The sequence below is a fragment of the Patella vulgata genome, chromosome 6 (assembly GCF_932274485.2).
Source record: "Patella vulgata chromosome 6, xgPatVulg1.2, whole genome shotgun sequence".
Taxonomy (NCBI): Eukaryota; Metazoa; Mollusca; class Gastropoda; family Patellidae; genus Patella; species Patella vulgata.
Window position 1 is genome coordinate 47,063,871 of NC_065884.2, and position 25,683 is coordinate 47,089,553.

General features: G+C 35.3%; 1 protein-coding gene across 1 annotated transcript in view; it reads right to left on the reverse strand.

Moving 5' to 3' along the window:
- Window positions 1-4,726: 4,726 nt before the first annotated feature.
- Window positions 4,727-25,683, reverse strand: part of LOC126825620 (CD9 antigen) — a 42,224-nt gene continuing 21,267 nt past the window's right edge. Inside the window, exons 2-8 of the mRNA XM_050555316.2 lie at window positions 11,145-11,345; window positions 10,525-10,599; window positions 9,649-9,750; window positions 9,366-9,452; window positions 8,481-8,564; window positions 7,929-7,981; window positions 4,727-7,570 (exon numbers count right to left, since the gene is read on the reverse strand). Of these exons, the coding sequence (XP_050411273.1) occupies window positions 7,564-7,570; window positions 7,929-7,981; window positions 8,481-8,564; window positions 9,366-9,452; window positions 9,649-9,750; window positions 10,525-10,599; window positions 11,145-11,345 (609 nt within the window). The 3' untranslated portion in view covers window positions 4,727-7,563. The remainder of the gene's footprint in view (window positions 7,571-7,928; window positions 7,982-8,480; window positions 8,565-9,365; window positions 9,453-9,648; window positions 9,751-10,524; window positions 10,600-11,144; window positions 11,346-25,683) is intronic.

Here is a 25,683-nt window from a genome sequence, read left to right on the forward strand (position 1 = left end):
CAAATACAGAAATGTGATTTCTCACTTTTTAGCATGTAAAATTCATCAGTTAAAATATTAGGCAGACCGGTTTTTGTCTGCCTAATCCATCGGTCTGCTTAATGGCTATATAATGTGTTTATGGTCTGCCTAATGCCCACGTTGTATATATATATATATATATATATATATATATATACAATCTTAGAATAATAGATTTCCATGACAATGTATTATAAATAATATTAGGTAACGTACAACAAAAGGTTAAAGGTATATAATATATAACATTACATTAATCTACATAGTCTTCCTGGTATAGTTTGACAATGGTCAACACAGGAATAATGAGATGAAATAAACGTTCATAGACCAATTATGTAATCTGGCTATAATAAAACTTAACCTTTCATTAATTTACATAGTGTCCCTGGTATAATTTGACGATAGAACCATACAGAAGTGAAGAGATTAATTAAATGTCAATAGATCAATTATATAATTTGGCTGTAAACTTATTTATATCAATCTTATTCTCTAATATACCGATTATAGAGAAATAAAGATTTACAGGGTTTAAAATCCCCTTAAATAGTGTCGAAGTAAAAAGTGTAAAAACATATATTAAGATTTTATTTAAATATTATTAGAACATTAGCACGGTGGGAAGGGGGCAAATTAAGAATTTAAATCTGGTTTGAACCGGTCGATAAAGTATGCTCCCATATTCCGTCTCTTGATAGTATTGCTATATATATATATATATATATATATATATATATATATATATATATATATATATATATATTTTGACTAGCATGCTGACCTTGAAGAGTTCAGAAAATAACAGACTGGGATTAACAGATTATATACATCCTACGTACGACCCATGCATCCTTTCTTACTACATATCTTAGAAGCTCTGTGATCATCTAGTATTTTCACGTTGTGTATTTATTTCCTACTGTTTGTCTTTGTTTTTTACATTTTATATATCACAGCCGGATACATAGCTACATAGCTAATAGAAATTCTGTCTGCTATATGACGAATTCTCACAGGCATGATAGTTTTGTAGCTTTGGGTTTTGGACCTTCAATTATCTAATTGGTCAGATATAATGTAAATAATTAGAGAGATTGGTTAATTGAGCCAAATGACGTCGAAACCCACCCTTATATGGTTAGTGGAAATTTACTGGAGAAATTTCCCACAAGATATCTGTTATCAACCTAGAATTGAATGTTTATCACATTATGACTCTTTTTTATGTAACAATATGCCACTCATTCGCTAACTTGATTTAAGTACATATATGTGAATCTAATAACTTGCCAAAGATATTAATTAATACAATATAATGCCATCATTAATTTCAAGAGAAAATATTCTAGCAATATTGCTACAGGAATGGCCCGCTTTTCACAGAAAGAATCATAGTGCTACAAGCATTTCTACCACATAAGGCCGTTTAATACCGTTAGAGGGCAATTGGTTTTAGAAGCTATTTTGATGAAAATATACTATTCAAAAAAAGTAGGGGATATTTGATTTTTAAGTGTTATTAAAGTCACCTAATGAAACTGACGAAGAAACAAATGACAAAATGAAATGAAGTTCACATTCATCGATTTATTCCAAATGATCGTTAGACTAAGTAAGGCACAGACTGACCATTATAAGGGTAAAATGATACCCGGGGTCAAACAGCAAAGTTACCACAGCATCACAACCAAGTCAGTAACGGGTAAATCCTCCTCTGTTTGCCAAACAAGCATTGATCCGACGTGGCATACTCCTAATGAGACGTCTAAGGTCATTTTGGTCCAGATTGTCCCATTCCTGTTGCAACGCAGCAGCAAGTTCTTGGACATTGGCAGGACGTTGTTGACGTTGACGTAACCTCTGTCCAAGCATGTCCCAGACATGCTCGATGGGGGAGAGGTCGGGACTCAGTGCTGGCCAAGGTAATGTGGTGATGTTCTGTTGTTGGAGGTAACCTGTAACGATCCTGGCCCTGTGACATCTTGCGTTGTCATCCTGAAAGATGAAACGGCGGCCATGACGTCGTGCGAACGGCACAACATGGACTGCCAAGATGTTGCCCTGGTAGTACTGGCCTGTAACACGCCCTGCAACAACATGTAAAGCCGTTCTTCCAGCAACAGTGATGCCTCCCCACACCATAACAGAACCACCCCCAAATCGATCATGTCTGATAACGTTAACGTCTTGGAAGCGCTCGTTTCGACGACGCCACACCCTCCTACGTCTGTCCAAAAAATCAACAGTGAACCTTGACTCATCTGAAAACATCACATTGCTCCAGCGTCGATTATCCCAGTGTTGACGATCCCTACACCAACGACGTCTTGCCTGAATGTGATGATCTCTCAAAAAAGGGATCACGCGAGGACGTCGGGCTCGAAGGTGACCCCTATGCAGTCGATTCCGAATCGTCTGGCCACTCACTCTCACACCAGTGTCTGTTTGAAGACGAGCGCTGTTCTGATTTGCTGTGATGACACGATTTCTCAAGGCCAAGGTACGGATAAATCGATCCTGGGCTTGAGTTGTCGCCCTTGGTCGACCTGAGCGTGGTCTGTCCTGTACAGATTGTGTATCACGGTATCTGGACCATAGCCTGCTTATGACAGACTGAGAAACATTCATCGTCCGCGCCACAGCCGCCTGTGTTGTGCCGATCTGTAGCATGCCAAGGGCACGTAACCTTTCATTTTGGGTAAGCCGACGCATATCAAAATTTGTTTTCTGGTCACTAAAACAATTAAACTGATGTTTCCACCCTGGAATTCAATGCCACAATGACTGTAACATTCAAAGTCAGAGTCGTGCAAATCTTGTGTTGGACCCCCATGATGATCCCAAGCATCACCTGCATTCCATGCGGTAGCTATTGGTGCGTTTGGGCGTCACATGTAACTGGAAATGTTTCTTCTGTTAGGTTCTATAGTGACTTTTTTCGTAGTCATTTGCATATTTTAGTATTATGCCCCCAAAATCAAATATCCCCTACTTTTTTTGAATAGTATACTTCAAGTCGATAGAATGATCCGCTCATTGAAATTGTGTACTGTAATCGGGGTTTTTCTGAGCAGACATTTTTTGAACAGTGTGGCATTTAAACTGGAATGTCTTTAATCAAATAATAAGAATGACATGTCTACCCAAGTTAAACCTATTTTCTGGCAGGCTAAATATACAGGTTCCAGTATACGTCTCTTTGGCATCTGGATCCAATGGCCGGGGTGGGGAAGGACGCGTTTTCAAAAGTGCTGGCACGAGGTATCGTTGACTCGATGTATCGCGGTTCACCTTCTCGCGATTGGCACTCTTAATTATCCACTTCACACATTATCTATAGTTACACAAACACTCTTAAATTGTTTTGGTCCTTATTGATCCACATCAATATCGTGATATAAAACAGTTTTATTTCTTCGACATCGACGGGACTAAAAATATCAATTATTCGTGTATCCTGGTAAATATTAACATCTGAATAGCAATACTTATACCTTGGAATCGTATGACAGTGCATGTCCTGCCCCACGTCACCTTCTGTGTAAAATCCTAGATAAACTAAAATGTGCGACTAGAAAACCCAACTGTTCTGTTGATTCATATTGGGCAGCTCAACATTGGTACCCCAAGACTCTAGAATTGTTAACAAGAGCATCGTTACCGCTGCGATATACGTCTACATTCTTGGGGATCAGAGCATGCATCAAAATAGATAATTGCTGTCTTTACGGTATAAGGATTAAATATTATGCAAAGTTACAAGATGATACATTCAGAATTGCAGCCTGTAGACGGTAAATATAAGACAAAATTGGGCGTGGCTTGGTCCTTGGGGGTTGGATATGGAACAATATAAATATGCTCAACCCTATGATGGGTCGTGCCGAATTGGATCTAAATCATTTAATAATTCCCACAGGTAGATTATTTACAGACAAAATATTAACAAAAAGTGGGCGTGACACCGCCCAATTAAGCGGGCGAACCATGCACCAAAATCAATAGTTGCCGTCCTTAGCGTATAAGAAATAAGTATAAAAAGTTCCAAGAAAATCCATTCAGAATTGTGACCTTCAGACGCTAAACACAAAACATGGGCGTGGCTCTGTCCCAGGGGGTCGGGCATGCACCAAAAAATAGTAGAGGTCATCCTTAGGGTATAAGAATAAGTATGAAAAGTTTTCAAGCCGATCCATTAAGAATTGCGGTCTGTAGGCGACACACAGACATACAAAGAGAAAATGGGCGTGATTCTGCCCTTGGGAATTGGGCATGTACCCTAAACAATAGGGATGATCCTTAGGGTATAAGGCATAAGTATGCAGAGTTTCAAGATAATCCATTAAGAATTGTGGCCTGTAGGTGACAAACAAACAAATGCTAAAATGTGCGTGGCTCTGTCCCTGTTGGTTGGGTATGCACCAAAAACCATAGGGATCATCCTTATGGTATAAGTAATAAATCTGCAAAGTTTCAAGACAATCCATTAAGAATTGCACCCTGTAGGTGACCCGCCGGCTCAAAAAGAATATGCCCTTCCTTCCAACCGACAAATCTTATAGTGGATTCCCTACAGGGTCAGTTTGTGAAGACAGTCTAGGGGATTCCTACCAATGTTAACAAATATTGTGTACCCACTTAGCTTGCACTTTAATACCTATCCTTTAGGTAAGTATACCCTAATCTACCAGGATTAACATCATTATTTTAAAAGAACAGTTTATTCATAGAAAACATGTAGCAATAGACATTACATGAGATGATATTGTCCACATAAAGCAAATATGAGTTCTATCACAACTTTAAACCAACTCAAATTCAGAAATATTTATTTCTTATCGAAACATTGCATGTGCTCTTGACAATTTCAAACTTTTTGAATTTACAAAAATTGTACTTAGACAACCTAAATCAAAGGTTAATTATATTTTGAAACATGAATGGAATTTTTAAATCAAGGCGCCATTTTGTTAGAGGATGAAGACAAGTGAATTGGTTTAAAAAGTGTCTATGTAGATAGAGTCTACTCTACAGGGAAACTATAAAGCTAATACAGACTCCTATTTAAAAATAAAACAAGGTGAAGGAATAACGTATAATATTACATCTTCATCTCAAAAACGTATAAAAATGATGTCAATACATACAAAATCTATTTAGCTACGTATTGTATAGAATAAACTACTAGGTTTTTTTTAAGATAAGAATTACAGAAAAGTCTTAATCTAAAAATAGGACGGTACATTTTGTTAACTCAAATCTTCGCTTGCCTAAAATATGCAAAGTACGGCAAAATAGTAAAAAATATTTGTTCAATATGGCCGCCCGTTTTAACTCGTAACACACAATCATGGCGTTTGTTATGTACCTCTCTGCACAGCAATCTCTTTCTTCTTTCTATCGTGGGATTAGGTACTTTATTGTGCATAAATATTTATAAAAAGCGATGTTCTCTGATGTCCAATGATGGAAGACATTTTGTACTTCTTTGTTCTAAATAAAATGGACCCAAACCGTACCAGTTGTTACACGACAATCAGAAATGTTGTTCTTTTCTATGTTTTTGTACATGGGTACGAGATTTGCTACGTATTTATAAACAGAGAATCATACCATCTATGAACAAAGTTATAACATTGATAATTATAGCCTATTTAAGGTAGTTACATGTGTGTATAGATAAAATCATTGTAAATAAAAAAAATATATATATATAATATAGTGTACAAATAGTAACAGTAAACACCAACCAATAGAACCCTTAATATTACATTAGTGGGTAAAAGTATCATTGCAGTTCCTAGGTATATTTTTGATAATATGAATATTAAGTCATGGACTTATAAATTTCAACAACGGTTTAAAGAATATTACACTTCCATTTAATTTACAAAATGTCATTAGCCGATACAAATAAAACAAATCCTACCGTGCCTCTTTTGAATTAACATATTCAACCAAAGTTGGAAACCACACGGACGATAGTCTATGATTATGCATTAAGAATTACCAGAAAGAACATTGATAATAACTTACTAATTCGGCGTCCCTAATGTTGATTTTTGTCATTCCCATGCAAAACCGGAGAATTCTAATGCAAGTACTGGGTTCTTCATGTTTTTTTTGGTTTTTTTTTTTGGGGGGGGGGGGGGGTGTTATAAACGTCACCATAAGCTATATGTGTATTACGTGTTAACTTATTGTGTTCAGTAACAACCATTAGAGTTCTGGGCAATCCCTGTTGTATAGACCATGTAATAATTAACAAAACGAGTAATAAAATTACGAAAAATTATGTTATAGTACATACAGACTTATATAAAACTGCAAAGTTATATGACTCTGGCATTAATATTCACTGAGATGTGACTATTTGAAAGGGGTACCCGTTTGCAAGTTTTGAAACTACTATTCTATAACTCGATTTTGGTGTACTGATTTTATATCTTCTAGATAGACAATATTCTTGAAATTATATAGATTAAGAATTTACCATAATTTCAAGAATATTGTCTATCTAGAAAATATAAAATCAGTTATAGAATTGTAGTTTCAAAACTTGCGAAAGGGTACCCCTATTCAAAAGGCCACATCTCAGTCAATAGTTATGCTAGAGTTTTATAACTTTGCAGTACTATATGTACTAGAACATATATTTTTTTCATAATATTCTGAGGGGGTTACTTTATAAGCACTGGTCCACTTGACATAGAATAACCCATTAGCATAATATATAAACAAGGTTATATCGATATAAATTGTCACTAATATATATACACAGTACATAATATTAACTTTTAAAACAGATTTATATACTAACATTTAACATATTACAATGAGCATTGGCTAAAAGAAAAACCGTTCGATATTAATACGCCTAATACTAAAGGCTCTTTTCATTTCTTTACAGTTATTCACGCGAAAACATTAAGGGTGCTTAGATAATATACAGCAGGTCTTGATTTAAGAAAAAATAAAACAAAAAGGCATCTCATCAATTTGAAAATAAATTCAAAGACGATATACAAACTGGATAAAATTGTGTTATTGTTTTTTTGTCTTCTAAAATTAGAAAAAAAATGACTTATACCAAAAAATTCAAGATGTACAAACCTCACACGGATTCTTATATAAAAGGATGTTAATATTTATAAAAGAAAACGACTATAAAATCGAAACTAATTTAAACCGTATGATATGATGTGATTGATGATAATACACAATGATATTGTGATAGATTAATAGATTTATAAAAATCAGCAGATTTTCGGTTCCTGGCGTACATACATAGTGGTAGTAACCGCCAGTTAATTATATTTATATCGCTTTGAATATAATCAGAACTTAGTGTAATCTAACAGAGATTTTGTAACATTTTTTGAAAGAATGAAAGTAAATAGAAGAACCGGAAACAGAATTGAATTGATAATAATAGCTAATCATGGTTTTACAAGACCTAAGGCCATTTTTTACAGTATGACGTTTTAAAAGTTTCTTCACATAGATTGATGACGTAAACACATACTAAGACAACACTCTTCACACTCTGAAAGGGTAAAAATGGATATTAAAGCTAAGCCATGCATTTTCTGTAAGAAACTGTTAAAGATCAAGTGTACTTTAAGTTCGACATTCCCTGTTTCCATGTATTATTATACACACAAAAGAATTGTGCATTTAGTGGGCCAACGTCGATTTTATTAACGAAACTTGGAAAATTATGCATTCACGTTAACATTATGGGGCAAACCCAATCTGTGGCAAAACATTTCAAAACACATTGCACCACTCGAACCAGCAGTTAAGCTAGCCAGTTAAATCGGAAGTGGCAAGACTTTTATATTTTATATTTCAAATAATGACATTAAAATAAAAAAAAATATAGCTTCATTTAATTGACTTACTGCACATCACGAATAGCACAACACAAAACCATTGAGAAGATCATTCCCAAAATCTGAAAAAGAGAAAATATTTGATTTTGTTTTCATTGTTCTGTGCTACCTTCCAGCTAATAACTCAGGGGACTAGGTATGAATGCAAGTATTCAATTGAGGAAGTTCAATTTAACCATGTATTTGGAAGAATTTACATTTGAAAATAGACGAATTTCTTTTTATTTGAAAAATATACCTTAGTATTTGGACAATGAGCATTAATATAACAAAACTTGTTAATATCCCAAATCGTGAAAATATTGGCGCCTATGAGAGCTATAATTTGAGGATATCTATAAGAAAAACTAGGCATTATGTGAATGACCAGTGATTATGAGAAGAAAAACAAACCGACATTTTGATATTATATGACAGACTAAGGGGAATGTAACATCTGGGGGATTGTCTTAAGAAAACCCAGGTCAGATGGGGTTGATTTGGAACTGCTGATTACCGCTACAATGTAAAATTTGCAAATTTGTAGGACGGTATATTGTTTATAAATATGTATGTACTAACCAGAACAACAGCTATACCAATAGCTACACCAGCCACAATCATCAAATTACTTGACATGAATTCATTAAACTTGCCAGAACAGGGCTGAAGACACAACAGAACATACACAATAATCACATAAATACCATAAATTATTTTTATAAATCTGTAAGTTGTTCTTAAATCTGCCTATTGCCGCGAGATTAAAAAAATTAACGACAAACTGGACAATCGAGACCTCGGGAAGTGAACGATCTACCTTCGCTCAGAATAAAGTAATATGAATGTCATTTTTAATATATTCATTTTTCATTATCTATTTTTGAACTATTATAGCAAGAACGACCAGCTCCTTATATAAATCTTACATAATGCATCTTTAATAAAAATAAAAAATAAAGGTTCAAATACGTCCAACATCCAACATGTCACAATATTTTCAGATAAAAATATTGGGATGAAGGGGGCGGGCTGGGAGGTGGGAGATCAAAACTTGACAGAAACTGTAACTAGAAACACTTCAATTTTAACTAAAACCTCAACAATAACCCCCATGAAAAAAGAGGTGGGAGAAATGCAATGAGATGGGTTAACTTTCTGTATCAACTTTGGGGTTGATCCTAGGACCTCGTGATTAATGGGCCAATGCCTTTCTCACTGGGCCATCGTGGTCCCCCCAAAGGGCAAAAGAAAAGGACAACAGTGAGATATGCTCTAAAGCCGACGTTAAATAAAGCGATTTCACATTCAATCTCAGACATTCACTGAAGTCCGAAAATTAGAGTTACTTCCCTGCATTGCATGAGCCAAGCGGAACAGCCAATACAAATTAAAGTAATAATAATAACTTTTGATCTTTGAGGAAAATGTTACCAGTTGGTTCATTATTTAAAAATAAATACTTACGATGGAAAGATGTCCTGCACAACTATCAGGAATAGAACCTGTCACGGCGTAATCGGTAGCACCAGTATATGATCCACAGCATTTCAGCTATAAAACAAAACCCCAAAACAATCCATCAGTTCAAAATACAATTAATAGTGTTATTAGAAACATTTCTTAATAAAGGAATCAACTAACATAATGTATGGAATCACAAAGTCCAATAAAGCTATAACTGTCATCAAATCGCAGATTGTGTTAACAGAATAAATTTTCAATATTTGGAATAATTCCTCTTACTTACGTTGGTTTGTACAGTATCCATGAAATTTTTGGATTGTCCTGTTTTATCAGTGTAGTAACCATCTACAGCATCTTCCAACATTTTTCCTGTTAGGTCTTTAAACTGTAATTAAATTTCCGGGATTTATATATATTATCATAATTCTATTTAACACGGGGATTATCAGTTGCACGCAGCTGACACATTTGGACATTAGGTTGATTTTGGTGCTTCGTTGATTGAAGGTGAAGTGGGGTATGGTGGGGTGGGGGCTGGAAGAGAGAGCAGTCCTTGTAGTAAAGTGCTTTTCCACTCATTCGGGCATTTTGGATTTTTTTGTACAGTATTAGTCTGTTGTTTTCTGCTAATGAGCGCCAATACTACCCTGTTTGTTAAACACATTTTATTAGGTGCTTTCTATCCAAATTGGGGGGGGGGGGGGTGACTGAATGGTTAGCGCTTGCGCGTTGTATCATAAGATCTGTCCTACGGTTTCCTCCCACTGCTAAAGACCCATACGCGCAAACGAATTATTGATATAAAATTGAACCATTTGTTAGTCCCGATATGACCTACTAGTTTGTGTCGAGTGGACGTTAAACACTAAATTCAAAGTCCGAAGGACGTTTCTAAGACTCGACAAGAACCAAAGTTGTCTAAAGCCGAGTTTGGACACAGTTTGTAGTTTACTAATAGTATTCAAACCTCTCGGGTAGGCTTAATTGCCAACAGGAAACCTTCAAATATTAGATTCAATAGCACAGAATTCATATGCACAATGCCACGCGATCTCTGACTCACGTTGATTTAAGGACGCGTTGCCGGTATCTCAATTCAACAAACTTTACTACAAATATATATATATATATTATATATATATCCTTCTTGTAAACTTACATTATCTTTAGCAACAACAGCGAAGATACCAGCACCCAACAAGATGGCGAAAATTATAAACAAACATACGAAGAACTGAAAATAAAAAAAAAAATAAAATCACAGGCATATATTATTTTTCAATAGTAATTTCTACATAATAATATAATTCATTGAATTATGTGAGTTTTTATGTTTGAATATGTAAATATAACTCATATTATTTAACTCATTATTGTTTTAATAACTTTTCTGAAAACATGCGTGATTTTATCTCTGTCCTTGCAAACTACAATACTGTTAAAGTTAAATCTATAACAGGCATATCAGTTCGAAAATTATTAGATTCCGTTCAGTATTTTGCAAAGATATGAGGAATTGAAAATTCCACCGATCTATTCTGCTCCATGTAAGAAGACAGCTGCCATCCGTATTTGCTGTGAACTAAATTGATGGATTTTGTTGAATCCAAACCGGGGGGTTATCTAGCATGGGTATTTTGATTTTGTTTTCTTAATTAAATGTAAAATAATCTGAGTAAATATCAGCGTTGATTATATAAGCAGTGATAAATTAGATATTTTTCGAAAAATGCAAATCATTCACCGTTACTGTAAGCATTAAAATCATCAAATACTTACCATTCCCAACATGCACTGGCTTTCACGAATGGCACCACAGCAGCCGAGGAATCCGATGATCATTATAATGATGCCCACTGCTATTAACACATAGGCTAGGGTATAAAATACATTTATGTCATCGGACTGATTGACGTATTTACCTACATTCTGATCAACTCTTAACCATATTCCTACACCAAGTATAGCACATCCCAATAGCTGAAATAAATAAATAGTACAATTAATAAACAGGCGATATAATAATAATCAAAACAAATAAACATAATAATACCCCACCCCTACAAAACACAACAGATTTAACCCCACAATCCGTTAGATCTAAAATTATACCAAACGTGTACTATCGGAATCCAAAATTTCTCTGGGTTCAAACAAATGTTTTCGACCTCAGATACAATATACTTTCTAGCTCATTTCAGACCAGTTCAAGAAAAGATTCAAATTTTATGGAAGCTACATGTATAATATAATCCATTACAATACAAAAAAAGTCATTTAAAGTTTGGGGGGTTGGATGGCTGAATAATTAGCACGCGCGCGCTGTATCATAAAGTCTGTCATTGAGTCAACTGGCGTGGTTTCGAATCCCCGGTTGTACGTGACAAGGAGTAGGGTCGCCTGTCCAACCTCGTGGGTTTTCTCCGGGTCCTCCGGTTTCCTCCCACTGCTAAAGACCCCTACGCACAAGCGAATTATTGAAATAAAATTAAACCATATGTTAGTCCCGAAGACTAGTTTGTTTCGAGTGGACGTTAAACCCCATTTCTCTCTCTCTCTCCATTTAAAGTTTGTTTGTACTCTACTACCAACAATAAATGTTTTAAAACCTGCGCCTTTGAGGGTAAGTTCGCAAAGCGAATTACAAAATAATGAGCTGTTCCGACTTGTGGGTAGGAACTACACTTTACTTGTTTTTATTCGAGAATGAAATCCTACAGAATAGAAATGTAGCAACGTATTTAGTAACAGCTCAACTACTTCAGTTTCAAAAATCGCACTCTATCTTGATACTTGTGATATAAGAATAATTTGTTGGTAATGAATTTATATTGATCAAAACCAGAACACCAAGGATTTTTTTTTTTAAATTAACTGGCTGTGAATGTATTTTTGACTTTATAGATATTGTTCTACAAATATTTATCAGATTCGAGTCAATTTTGAGGGGTATCTTGAAGGTCGATATCTGGCAAGGAACTCGTATTAAGTCACGCCTCATATAAACATTTCACCAAGAAAACGATGAACAGTGTTTGGAACAGACAATAGCAATATAATCCATAAATAATAACACATAAAATAACTGACTTGAACACTTCAGATTTTTACACGATCGCTTATTTGTTCTTCGGGCGATTTTATTTGAATGACAGAATTCCTACAGTTTTTTGTCGTTGTTTTACGCAGACAAAACCATAAACGACCAAGTCAAATCGCAATTGTTGAAAAAAATCAGACAATAAGGTAAATGAAATGAGGTTTAACGTCCCACTTTTCTACACCAACCGGATTATAGGGGGTTGGATGGTCGAATGGTTAGCCCGTGCGCATTGTATCATAAGGTCTGTCATTGAGTCAACTGGCGTGGTTTCTATTCTCCGGGTGTACGTGACAAGGAGTGGGGGCGCCTATTCAGCCTCGTGGGTTTTCTCCTGGTGTTCCCACTGCTAAAGACCCCTACGCGCAAGCGAATTATTGAAATAAAATAGAATCATATGTTAGCCCCGAAATGACCTAGTTTGTGTCGAGTTGACGCTTTAAACCATTCGGCCACCCAGCGCCGCATTTGTTTACGTGAACGCCATAGAATACATGGGTGGACATAAATTTTCTGTACGGTACCACCCGAACGTCTACACGTTACTCATTGGGAGGCCCGATGACAAGCTGAATGATTGAATTGGGGTTTAACAGTCTACTTTTTAGGGCAACTTTCTTGGCCAACACCTAAACAATAAAGTGGGACTTGCATTTTGGAATAGAAAAAAAATGGTTTATGTTTTTACTTCAATCCTCAAGGACCCAAGAGGCCAGTAATCATTTCCTTCTGTTATATAACACATATTCGGTTTAAAAGTATGTTAGAAAAAAAATACATATTGAGCTTGATGTTTATGGATAAAAATAAGTTGTCCACCAGCCGATGACGGGCGTGTCTAGGATAAAGATGACGGTGTAAAATCACCAGGTCTAGACTACTGCAGCTTCAATTGATCATTTCGGGACTAACATATGATTCAATTTTATTTCAATAATTCGCTTGCGCGTAGGAGTCTAGAAGTGGGAAGAAAGATGCCCCAAAAGGATATCTCGCCAGGAAAGGGACTTTGAAATCAATGCAAGTGATAATGTAATAAACTGGTGTGAAACAATTGAAATAACTAAAACGTGAGGATGTACTGTATTTTCCATATAAATCATTTGCATAGTATTATTTTAAATGTGATCCACAATTTATTAAGTTGCACCTTAATCTTGAGATCACGTAACTAAGATAACCACCTACGTATAGTAGGCCCACTTATACGTTACATATTTCCACCTCCACGTATGGTAGGTCTACATATTTTCATCACCAAGTTACCCATATTGGTATGACCATATACTGATATATTTTGGGCTACTTGGATATACATTAACGTAATTTATGTGGCCGAGTCAAGCAGGATATAGTTCTAAGCTCAATGGAATGCTCAGTAAGCTTTTGTCTATTATGTCTATATATATGTAGACACACGCCTGTAGGTGTTTATTGTCACACCTGGTTCCCGTTTCTCTTCTCGAGAGTTAATAATTCAATACAAATCTTTTTAATGACGCCATTATTCTTTGTTGTATTTGTCTACGCTATCTCTCATGTCGAAAGAAGGGGGGGGGGGGGTAGCGCGCCGTGCACGTTGTATCATAAGGTCTGTCATTAAGTTAACTGGTGTGACAAGGAGTGGGGGCGCCTATCCAACCTCGTGGCTTTTCTCCGGGTAGTCCCAATGCTAAAGACTCCTACGCGCAAGCGAATTGTTGAAATAAAATAGAACCAGAAATGACCTAATTTGTGTTGAGTGGACCTCAAAAAAAATAAATAATTGTAAAATTAATTTTTAGTGTGTAGGTACCGATAAGTAATTCTACACATATCGTTCTTTACCCCAACATTGTACGTCGATACTCAGAATGCGAAGATATAAATCAGGCGTTTATTTCAAATGTGTAATGATGATTTCTGATTGAAAATCAATACAGTAACACGAGTTAATTTACTTTTACTTGACATTCTGTATTGTATATAAATAATATAGACTAGTCGTGATTACAGGTATACTGTATCAGGTCTATCTAATTTAGATTATGTAGTTAATTACCTGTTTTACTCAAAACATAATTGGACCACTCAATATTTAGCTATAAAGACGTCGACTTATTGCAGGACATTTCTGAATTAGTTTAAGAATACCGCCGTCTCGGGTATAAATTAGATAATTAGTTTAGTGCACCGTTTATCAAAGCACACGTATGTACACGTAAAGCTAACATTTTACTATTAGGCTGTCCCTGCTAGTTGGATTGAGCTGTTGGTTGTGTTCATTCAAATCAGAATTGAAATAGTCACAGCGTCATCATCGATTAATAAATCTATAATAAATGAAACCCATTCGCCCATGAATACATTTCCCTTACAGCAGACTGACATCAATGATCAACAATACAAGTTTCATTAAATTTATTGTTCATATTTCACATGGTTAGGAACTTACATTGATTTCAGGAGATATAATTTCCGCAAAAGAGTAGCAATTAAAACCACAGAATATTAAACTTTAAACTTGACTGGAAATAAGTACATTGAATTTTGAAGGTTCAAAGGTAAAAACTATAGAAATGCTTAGTACCAGCAATATTATAGTAGGGTGAATTTGGACTCAATAGTAAATGTTTAATACGTCATGCTAATCCGCACAGTATTACATAATTCAGTCAATTATATTTTAATGGATCTTAATCCACCTTAATTACCCACCATTTATATCTACTTCATATTGTCTTATATATTTCATTAATCACCTGTCTCCAGTATTCTTTGTTTTAAACTTTAAATTGAGCTTATAAATTATAATTAACGTCAACGGGCTATAGCGTTTAGTTACCAGGGTATATTGTTTGTAGATTTATAGGATTAATGCCCTAGGCGATGCATGGGGATATATAGACCCAAAATGACAGAATTTGGGAAGAGCTGGCTACACACGTGTCTTGGGAGATCAACTTAGATCACATACCTAAGGACAGACCTTATTTACCTGTATTTGGAGACATAAGTTTAGGTCAATTCCAATATCCACATTGGAGCTTATTTACTATTAAGCATTGGACCAATAATTGTTATATTAATTGTCTGTTGTGATATTTGTTGATTACTGTTTACCAAAGAATATAGAGAACTATTAACAACCATCAACAATCTTGTCTTCATTTAATCAACAACGAAGATTCCAAAATACACGAAAAGTGCACTTGTACAATATAATTGATTATCGCAAAGAGATATGGACAATCGATCCAAACTGGTTAATAAAGAGCAGAAGTCGGATAAGAGGGAGGTATAAATTGAAACTCACCCCTGCTCCGACAGGTCGATTTACCCAATACTACCCCAAATTTATTTCCATTGGTAATGGCTTTATAATATTGGGTGGTCTTGGGTAAATCCCCCTGCCTGGTCTGACCAACATTATAGTCACGTGTGCAGTGCTAGAGAGCGGTATTCTGTCCGGACAGTACAAGAGGTTCGAGAAGTGTAAGCTTTTAGCTAGTATTGTTAATCATGGTCCTACTTCAGGAAACATATCAAGCAGTATTGAAAAAGGGCAACTGGAATCACTAAATTAAGACAATAATCAGAACAAAGGTTTCGATAAGGGTAAGCTTTTAACCGGCATTGTTAATCATAGTCCTACTTCAATTTATACTTTAACTATACAAATCAATGAAGTTTTTAAATCGATAAAGTTGAATCTTCTATATTTGTATTGTGTTCAAGTTAACATCTAATAAGCTTTATCTGTGGCAAAGTCTACTCAATCTCTGTCCGCAAAAAGGAAATTTAATCCAAATCAAATCTGTTGAGAATACGGTAAAAAAAACAACAACCAACAAAACCTAAATATACCAGCATATTATTGATGGCACAATGATTCGTAGACAAAATATACTAATCTACTAAGCTAGGGACCGTCACCCAAAACATTTTAACTTTATGAGAACATTAAATCTCCACGCCAAATGTTTGGTTATACATGTAGGTCCAGATTTATTGAACTTTTTAAGTCCTTAAAACATACTAAACCCTTCTGATGAGATATTCTGTTTTAATAGACAGATACTATCATATCATAGACACTGACATCGCTGTGCTTTGGATGATAAACCTACACCAAAAACTAATATAATTATGCATACGTTTTGTGTCTAATTAACTTGTAGGCCTGTCTTCTTTTGATCAAATTAATTTACTAGCTTCTCGTGAATTTTTAATGCGATTTTAGGACCATAACTCTTGAAGTAATAAAACATTTTTTTTAATGCTTACAACATACATAAATTTAAAAGGACCAGGTTTTAAATGCAGTCCGTTTAGTGTTCACAAGACATTGTGTACGACGGGAGGGACGGTAGCAATATACAACCACTTTTCAATGTGGATGTTTAAAGGGATCCAGGAATTCGATAATGTCCGCCTCTAAATAAAAGTCTTCCTACAAGCAAAAGCCCGTAGTCGACGTAGCAAGATTAATGTGATCAGATCTAAAATAGACTTTCTATTTTTGGTTCCATCTTTTTCTTACTTCGTTAAATCAACGAATCTGTCAAATTATTGATATAACCCCTTCACATTTACAGTTGGTGTTGGCAAGAATTGATTCAACAAGATCGATGGCGGATCAAGGGAAAAATAGGTTAATTCATTATCTAACTATGTACACTGCCATCGGAGATTCGTTTCGAAGAGACAATTAACCAAGGACAGCCTTTTTCTTTTGGTTTATCCGAGCCATTATTGGTTTAAATCTGCAACCATGGATCATTTGGTTTTGACATTGGCCATCTTGTTGACGTCAGAGAGTATTCTTGCAGAAATGTCAGCAACCGAAAGGGGGCCTATTAGCTACCAGTACCAGCTTAAAGAATAATTCAATGTTATCAACACGATCGCGCTTATACTAAATGTCAGGGCATGAAATATGAAAGAGTTCGTTAGTTATATCCCCTCTGTGTTTTACACCTCAACCCATTGGTATTATCACAAACTACGCTAATTACGACCATTAAGCATTTATAACATTTTTGATAATACTGGTGCAAAAAACTTACAAACACCATGGCATATGATACATGACGTAGTACCAGAGTCTTAAAGATGCATTATTCAAGTGCTAAATCTGCCTATTGCGGGTTTTTATTTTGACTTCAAATGTTATATAAATTATTATTTAGACATTTGTTCACATGACAAACCTATGATCAACTCTCTAGACTGTCGAGTGGCAGAGATTTAAACCTACTGAAATGCGATCGCCATTTAATGTTTTAACTTAAAACTGGAGAAGCGAGGCTGACTCTCGATTAACAAGTAACGTTGATACGGTAATAAATATCATTTACTACAAACAGTGATAACTTAGCTCAGAATAAAGTAATTAGAATGACATTTGAATGCGTATATTAATTTTGAATTATCTATTTTAGAACTATTATAGCAAGCATGTCCAGCTCTTTATCTTAATATTACATAATACATCTTTACGCGATTATGTCTGGACAGTTAGCCCTATACATCTAAAAGCTTCTTACCACATTTACATATTGAATGATAAAAAGCGACGTTATCGCCAATGAGTTGCCCCAGACGCTAATTTTGTCAATATATTCATACTAGATCGCCTAAAACAATAATGAGTATTGGCATTATATATTTGGTCTAGAATACAGTGTATATATGTACTGTATAATGGATAGAGAAAATTCAAGTCAATAATTAATCCGTGTAAGTTCTATTCCCGAGTTTGTATACTTCATGAAATATCATGTACCAAAGCACTATTGATATGTTTCAGATTATGTAGAGTATGTATACTTGATTCTCTCGAATTCGTCCACTGGTTTTTGTATTTTTATCTACCATTTAGTATCAAATGTTTGATTTCAGTTTAAGTTTTGATGGAATTTTGGCCATTAATACAATGACATCATGCACACTGTTTATTATCTAAACATTATAAATGTTCCAGTCATAAAGTATCAATAAAAACGTTCACCACAGATTCAAAGCTATCTTCCCCAAATGTCATGTGCTTGCGTCAATGTCGGGATAGTATTACGTTTGATAGTGATCAAATGTAACATGAGAAGCACTGTGGGGTATATAATCCTATAAATGCATCCTTACAAACTGTATACAGTCGTTCTGTGGCAACCACTAATCATCAAAAGTGGTGATAAAAATAGATATACTGATTCTAAATCTGTACTTTTGGTCGCTGGCCGACTAATCGTTAACATTAATGCGAGTGTGCCAGTTTGCCGAAAATAGATATAAAATGTATAGCTGAAAAGGATGGGAGAATCTAATATCAAGAGGAAAGGCAGGGAATTGTTGTTGCTCAATCTGTTCAAGAACCATAAAATTGCTAAAGAAATTGATGACAGTAGCACACAATGGTCGATGTATGCGCAAGCGCATTTCTGCATGGAATATTACTATCAGTTAATGGATAACCTTATACACGTATGGGTTGTATAGGTATACCCATATATGTCAAAAAGGATATCGGCAAAAATCAACCTTATCTTTTGTCATCAATTATTTATATTCTTTGTCAGCTGGGAATATAATAACTGACAAATATATCATATACTAAATGTACAAGTAGGATCGACTTAATAAGTAGAATAGCCCACTCACTCTACAACTGTATCATTAAATGAACAATTTGAGTGGATTTAATCCAAGACTAAGTTTGGCACTTCTTCTGTAACTGGTGCCACTTAACGAGATTGCTGTCGTGTCTGTAATGGTCTGCTAGTCTTTAATATCAGACATCTGTAAGGGCATCGAGAGTCGAGATTCCGTAACAGACCACAAACATAAAGACGGTTTAATCAGTCTATTCTAACTAAATGACAGATTTAATAATAAAATGGTGAAGTAATTAGCACATTTCTTTTTTATTTATTTACAGCATTCGAGGGCTGGATTTATAAACATCATTTAATCGGTATACAAGATATGGTTATTCTTGAAATGTGTCCCATATTATAACCCAGCGTACCTCGCCGGAGAACGCAGGACAAAAACAAAACGAATTCAGAATCGGCTGTCTGTGTTAAGGCCTTTTTAACTATCAGGAAGTTTTCAGAAGCTTTTGTTGTGGTATGAATAACGGTTTATTCAAACAATGGAGACAAAATTTTACGAATGTTTTTTTTTTAAAATGGGGTTTAGCTTTGGTGTCTTATGTTTAATTTCCAGAAATCAATGATAGATGAATCGGATTTCAGATTGACATGCCATCGTCAAATCTAGATATTGCGAGTAGTATCTACAGGCATACATTGAATTTCCAATCACGTTTGAGCTAAAATCGGAAGAGCTTGGTGCTTCTTTTAAATCATCCTATACCAACGACTGACGTAAAACAATCGCCTAACAAGATAAATCAACAATATAAGTTCTATATTTGACATGGTGGGGGATATAAAATTATTATATATTTGACATGGTGAGGGATATTATATACATGTATCTTGGCTAGTATATAATCCCTTCTACTAATATGAGTTTGTTTAAACAAGCTAATCGTCTGTTTGTAGTTTATATAGTTCAAGGGCAAGGTAATGTCTACACCCGATAGACCTCTTGATCTAGGTCAAAATTTTAAGTTGAATTATTTTGGGGGATGCAAATTTTGCGGCGAAATATTTATGATTTTCTGTTCCAGTGTTGGCACAGTAAGCCAAAAAATAAACCAAAATTAGTACACAAACCGACCTTTGCTTAATCTCCCCAAACAAAAATTTAATCCTGTGGAGTTGTAATCGAAGTAATACACCAGACCAACTTGGCTTATTTCAAATAGGTGCATCTCCTTTAAAGAAAATCATTTTTTTTATAAAAGAAATCAATATGCAACCTTTTTTTTCCATAGGATTTCACATATCTATATTCCGACAATATTTCATTGTACTTTTGTTTCCAGTTTAGAGGTTGTCCTTTAAATAAACTATTTTGACATTGGTATACAGTATGTTTTACATTAAATTTTGCTATATACCCAGTTCAAACAAATTATTGGCTTAAGATAAAACGGGGGCATTTAATATATAGGGCTCTGATAATATTCAATACAATACCACACTGAAGTTAGCACTTCTTTCACAGGCCTATCATAAAGGGTCTTATGGAGCATTATATTTACATAGCTAGACTTAATATGAAAGTTTGTGTCCTGAATCGTGGCAATATCATGAACCAGACTATCACAAGCGCGTATTTAATATACGTCAACTTATTAGGATGCAGACCGATAGTCCTATACTAATAAAAACCAACACTATAGATGACCCTACAAGCACCACATCTATCAGTACTTTTTATATCAAGATGAGAGGTTCCGGGATTTGCTGCAAGCGTCCTCGGTGCAGTCGTCTTTAAGCCTCGGGTCTGTCATGACACAGGCTTCACGGTTTAAAATTTTGATATAATGAATTGCTCAAAGTGAAATGATCTATCCTGATGCATGAAGATAATATATTCCTTGTCAGCAAATAATCTCTGTGTAACAGTACACATATTGAATATCAATATTGGTTTTCTGAAAGCCGTCTCATGCTTCAGATTACCGGTAATATTAACACACTGACAAAATGGCGTTGATAGACAGATATCCTTATTATAAAATTGAACACGTCTGATTCAGTAGTCGAAGGGTCTTATTTGACGCAATAACAAAAACTATATCCAATTTGACATTTCAGAAAAGAGATTATTTATTACTAAATGATTTGATTTGCTGAAGACAGCGGCAAATATATTAATCAGTTCTATCTTAATCTTGATCAATCTCTTTGAAGACACCGTGTTCAATTATCGTATGAAGTTATCCATCTAAAACAACCAGTATTTACTACAGCGCCCAGTCAGTAATGTATACAGCAGTATATTGCATACATGTATATGTTACCGAAATGAAATGAAATGAAATGAAATGGAGTTTAACGTCCTACTGTTCTGCTCCTAACCTGGGCTAATGAAGACGGGCATACGCCATACAGTGTGCTATGAGGGAAATTTTGCCCGGACAGCGGCCCTAGGGCCTACTCTTATATCGAATTCCAACTGCCAAGGGATCTTTTACGTGCACGCCAATGTGTACACGGGACCTCGGTTTTTCGTCCCATCCGAACGAGAATCACGCCGGAAAATCTGGATGAACTTTCTCGGCCAATGCAGGGATCGAACACCCGACCTCCAGGCTAGAGTATATGTTACCATATTCTTATACAAGTAGAACAGTAAGTTAGGGCTTTGATTCATGGGTTTATAGTTCATACGCTCACTCTCAAAGGGAAAAACGAAGTCTTCAATTTAATGCATTATTGTGTACTATAAATAATGAAAATTAGAACAGAATGTCCAGCCAATATACATTGACCTTTGAACTTTCAATGGAACTGCAGTGCAAATATTTTGTGAATCTTTAGATTTTCGTTTACTGATCTATGGTTGGACACTAATTATGTATTTGGTTGTATATTGCATCCAGTCTTAGATCTGGCAGCATATATTGACTATGGTTAATAGATTTTCATCTCGAACAAATTTGAACACTACTTGGCGCTTGGGTGCGACAATAAACTCGTACAGTATGAAGACAGAATTTCATCGATGTAAGCCCCATTGAGGTATTAGACCAGTAATCAGGGTTTGCTTCAACGAATCTTGTTATTCCTAAAGAAAGACTCAAATCCAAAGTCAATACGGACAGTGGTCAGTTGACCTTCAGATCGATATCTGCCAGTAAAGAATTATATGCTTGGCTCACTTCCACTGGTGATTTGTAAACGCTGATCACGAAATTCACCAGGGCAAGTCGCTCGGCCGAACCTCACGTCTTAGTCTTGTTGATATCTGTGTTTTGTTTAGACGTTGTTTGGTGTAAACACTGTTGTAGATTATTATAATGAAGGCGACGGTGTTTGGATCATGTCCAATCTGTTGTACAACGGAACTCGACATGGCGAAGTGACAAATTATTGTTATAGTAGAATGGTTACCTATAATGTGACACTAGTTACGTGTGTTTAACCAATATGCACAACCAGCTGATTGCTGAAAGGTTGTGGCTGAGATACTAATTTTTGTACTTTTTGTATGTGAAGCTGGGGCTTTTGGATTGTGAGCCATCGCTCCGTATGAGTGGCCACCTAACACATGTTAATTGCACTTTTGTTCGTACACATATACATTTCATATACACTGCATGTACTTCACATATTCTGGAACCACTTTGTTATTATTCTGCTTGCTAAAATATTGCTAATTATTATACATGTATTGAGGTCAGATAACATACTACATGTACTTGAATAATCCGCATTTTAGACCGGGCTTGATAATCAAATACCATATATAATAAACAGAAAATGGCATTTCTGATAAATTCATGATTTAATTAATCTTTGATATTTATTATGCCACAAACCAAAATTTGCCGGCATCACGGACTATATAAATTCGAAGTTTAACTGTTCTCTGATTATATCAAGTTGATATCCCAATTATTGTTTTGCTCAGTAGGACGTTTAACCCATTTCATTTAATTGGGGTTTTTTTCATTGCAAGTATCGGGCGTTTTAAGCAAAAACAATAGCATGTAGCGAATATATGGTTAATCCCAGGCGGAGAAAAACTTAACTCAGCACCATGAAGTAGATATTATGTAGGTACAGTAGACGGGTTAATCTGTCTTGGTTTCTATAGACACAAGGTTTCTGGTTTAAACACCACTTTTCAACGGGAATAATTATTGACCAAAGAAATTATTCAATTCTTTTGGGTGTCTTTTACTTGTAGCAAAGACGATATTGTCTTTTATTCCCAATGTATTTCTCCTACATATTATAACACAGTTTTGAGTTTCCCAAATTTCGCCTCTAAAAGTTTTCCTCGTCTTATGCTGTGCTTTAACACGCGTTTGAAAACAGCTCCAAATTAATGGTAAAACACAGTTCAAAGATTACTGAAACATTTAAGTGGTGGTAAACCCCAAGAAATCTTGATAGCTTAGCCCAAATAAACACGCCTATTCACAAGAAAACAAATATATAATTCCAAAAGACACGAGTTTAGCAGAAAACTTTAACCAGCTGTCTAGGAATCTTATATCTTATGCTTATCATTCAGACCCCATAAAATAAACAAGGTCCAAGAAATCTAATCTTTAGGGATACCCGAGTACTGCGTGAACTCAGGAGGCGGTTTTTAGGGATTCACAATATGCATTTTAACCTGCAATTATGCACCAATTAAATCTCTACTCCCCTGTGAAGATGGTATTGGTGATAACACAACTGGAAGCTTGCTCATGTTTTAATAAACGACATAGTCACTCAACATTTGATCGTGCTAACATAGCAATACTATTCTCTTGTGAATTTAGTCGATTGTGAAAGAGCGTGTTATTTAATAACAATCGTGTAAATAGGACATGTCGATATAATATAGAAGTGGGGAATATGAATAATACTAAAATGGTTAGTCCTGATCACGTAGATTTGCAGTGCAACGCTTTTAAGCTCCAGCCCTCGAATCCTCTCCCGTTATAACCGAAAATCCGCTGGCTTGTAATGTAAGTGTTAATTTGTACTGTCATGACTAGTGGCCTTCCTCCCATTTCTACCGTTATTGCTTCTAGATCTACCACTAATACTTCAAATTAACTAGACTGTGCCAATCTTTTTAACCATCTACAAGTATATGCTTTGGGGTCATTTTACGCTATATCAAAATACTCTTAGCTGCCGCAAACATTTCTACACTCACATTAATACAAGGTCGCGTAGCATTATCCCTTGCTAATATTTTCTCAAGGTACAACCCCTGGTATACTAATCAGGTTTCAGCTGCAGTGAAGAATCTACTAAGCGTATTGACTAGCAGCAAATCCATGCTTCGTTATACACTTTGAGTATTATCAAGTGGTTACAGCGTTAAGCCACAGTTGAGATAACGCTAATGGCGACAAGAGACACTGTCACAGCAGGTAGATTAGCAAGTAAACGACAGAGAGAATTTCCATTCCCTACCCTAATCTAGTCCTAATTTCACTTTGATTATCCTATCAACGACTGACCGAGGTCGTATAAATTAATTCACTTATATAGGTTGTACATTTTTTATTGATTAAAATCAGTTTGGTCAGAAAGGCAGCACTACGACCCTCCCTTATTAAATTTTGTGGCTTAAGATAGAAGAATCTTGTAGAACTATAATATAATGCACTTTAAGACTCTTGACTGGTTAGTTCTCTGGGATTTGAACTACTGTAAAGAATATTAATCTATGTCCTATGTACCTAAACTGGTGTTATTTTAAACACACAGAAGGCTTGGAGTCATGTACCAATACAATGAATTTTTTAATCAAATGATCGGAATTTGAAATTAGTAGGCCACATTCACATATTTGTATCAAGGTCTTACAAACAAGCTAACAAGCAGAAATTGACACAAGGCACGATGTTTATTTTTAGAAATAAACCACATACTTGTTCTATGATTCATATAGTAATATAGATATCCGTGTGAAATGTTATCGTTGTTCATATTTTAATACACAGCTTATTAGCTATGTATATTACCATAGTTAGGTGATATAAACAAACCCCAGAAACGATAAAATAAAGGCTTGGTTTATTGCACTCCATTTAGAAGAAACCGAAACAGGCCATGAGATCAGATGAGTGACCCAACTCCTCGTCGGCTACAATTATTGGTTGAAAACACAAGCGTATGGCTAAGACGCGAATGAATTGAGGGTATGTAGCTCCATACATTTTAACGAAACTCGGGATTTATTTGTGTTATCAATTTCAAATTGACAACGTTACGGATCCCCACAAATGTGGATATACCCTAGAAGTGTGGAAATGTCCTAAAAATGTGTTCACCTCGGTGCTAAAATATTACACAAGGAAACACCGGCTGAATGCATTTAAATGTAAAACTCATTAAATCAGTTTTTCACAACTTGCGGCTAAACTGATGACAATTCTTCGCTAGTTGTTGAAGTGATGGTTTAGAGACTGTCCTTGAACGCTATAATAATTCCAAATTACATGTACCTAGATTTATGATGAGTCTAAGTCTCTAACTCGGTATCATTCAAAAGGTTCGAAATTGAAAACACGAATTAGTTGTCAATTTTAATAAACATTGGTGTTTCAGCGCAATTTGTAACAAACGACTCGAAGAACGAGGTTAG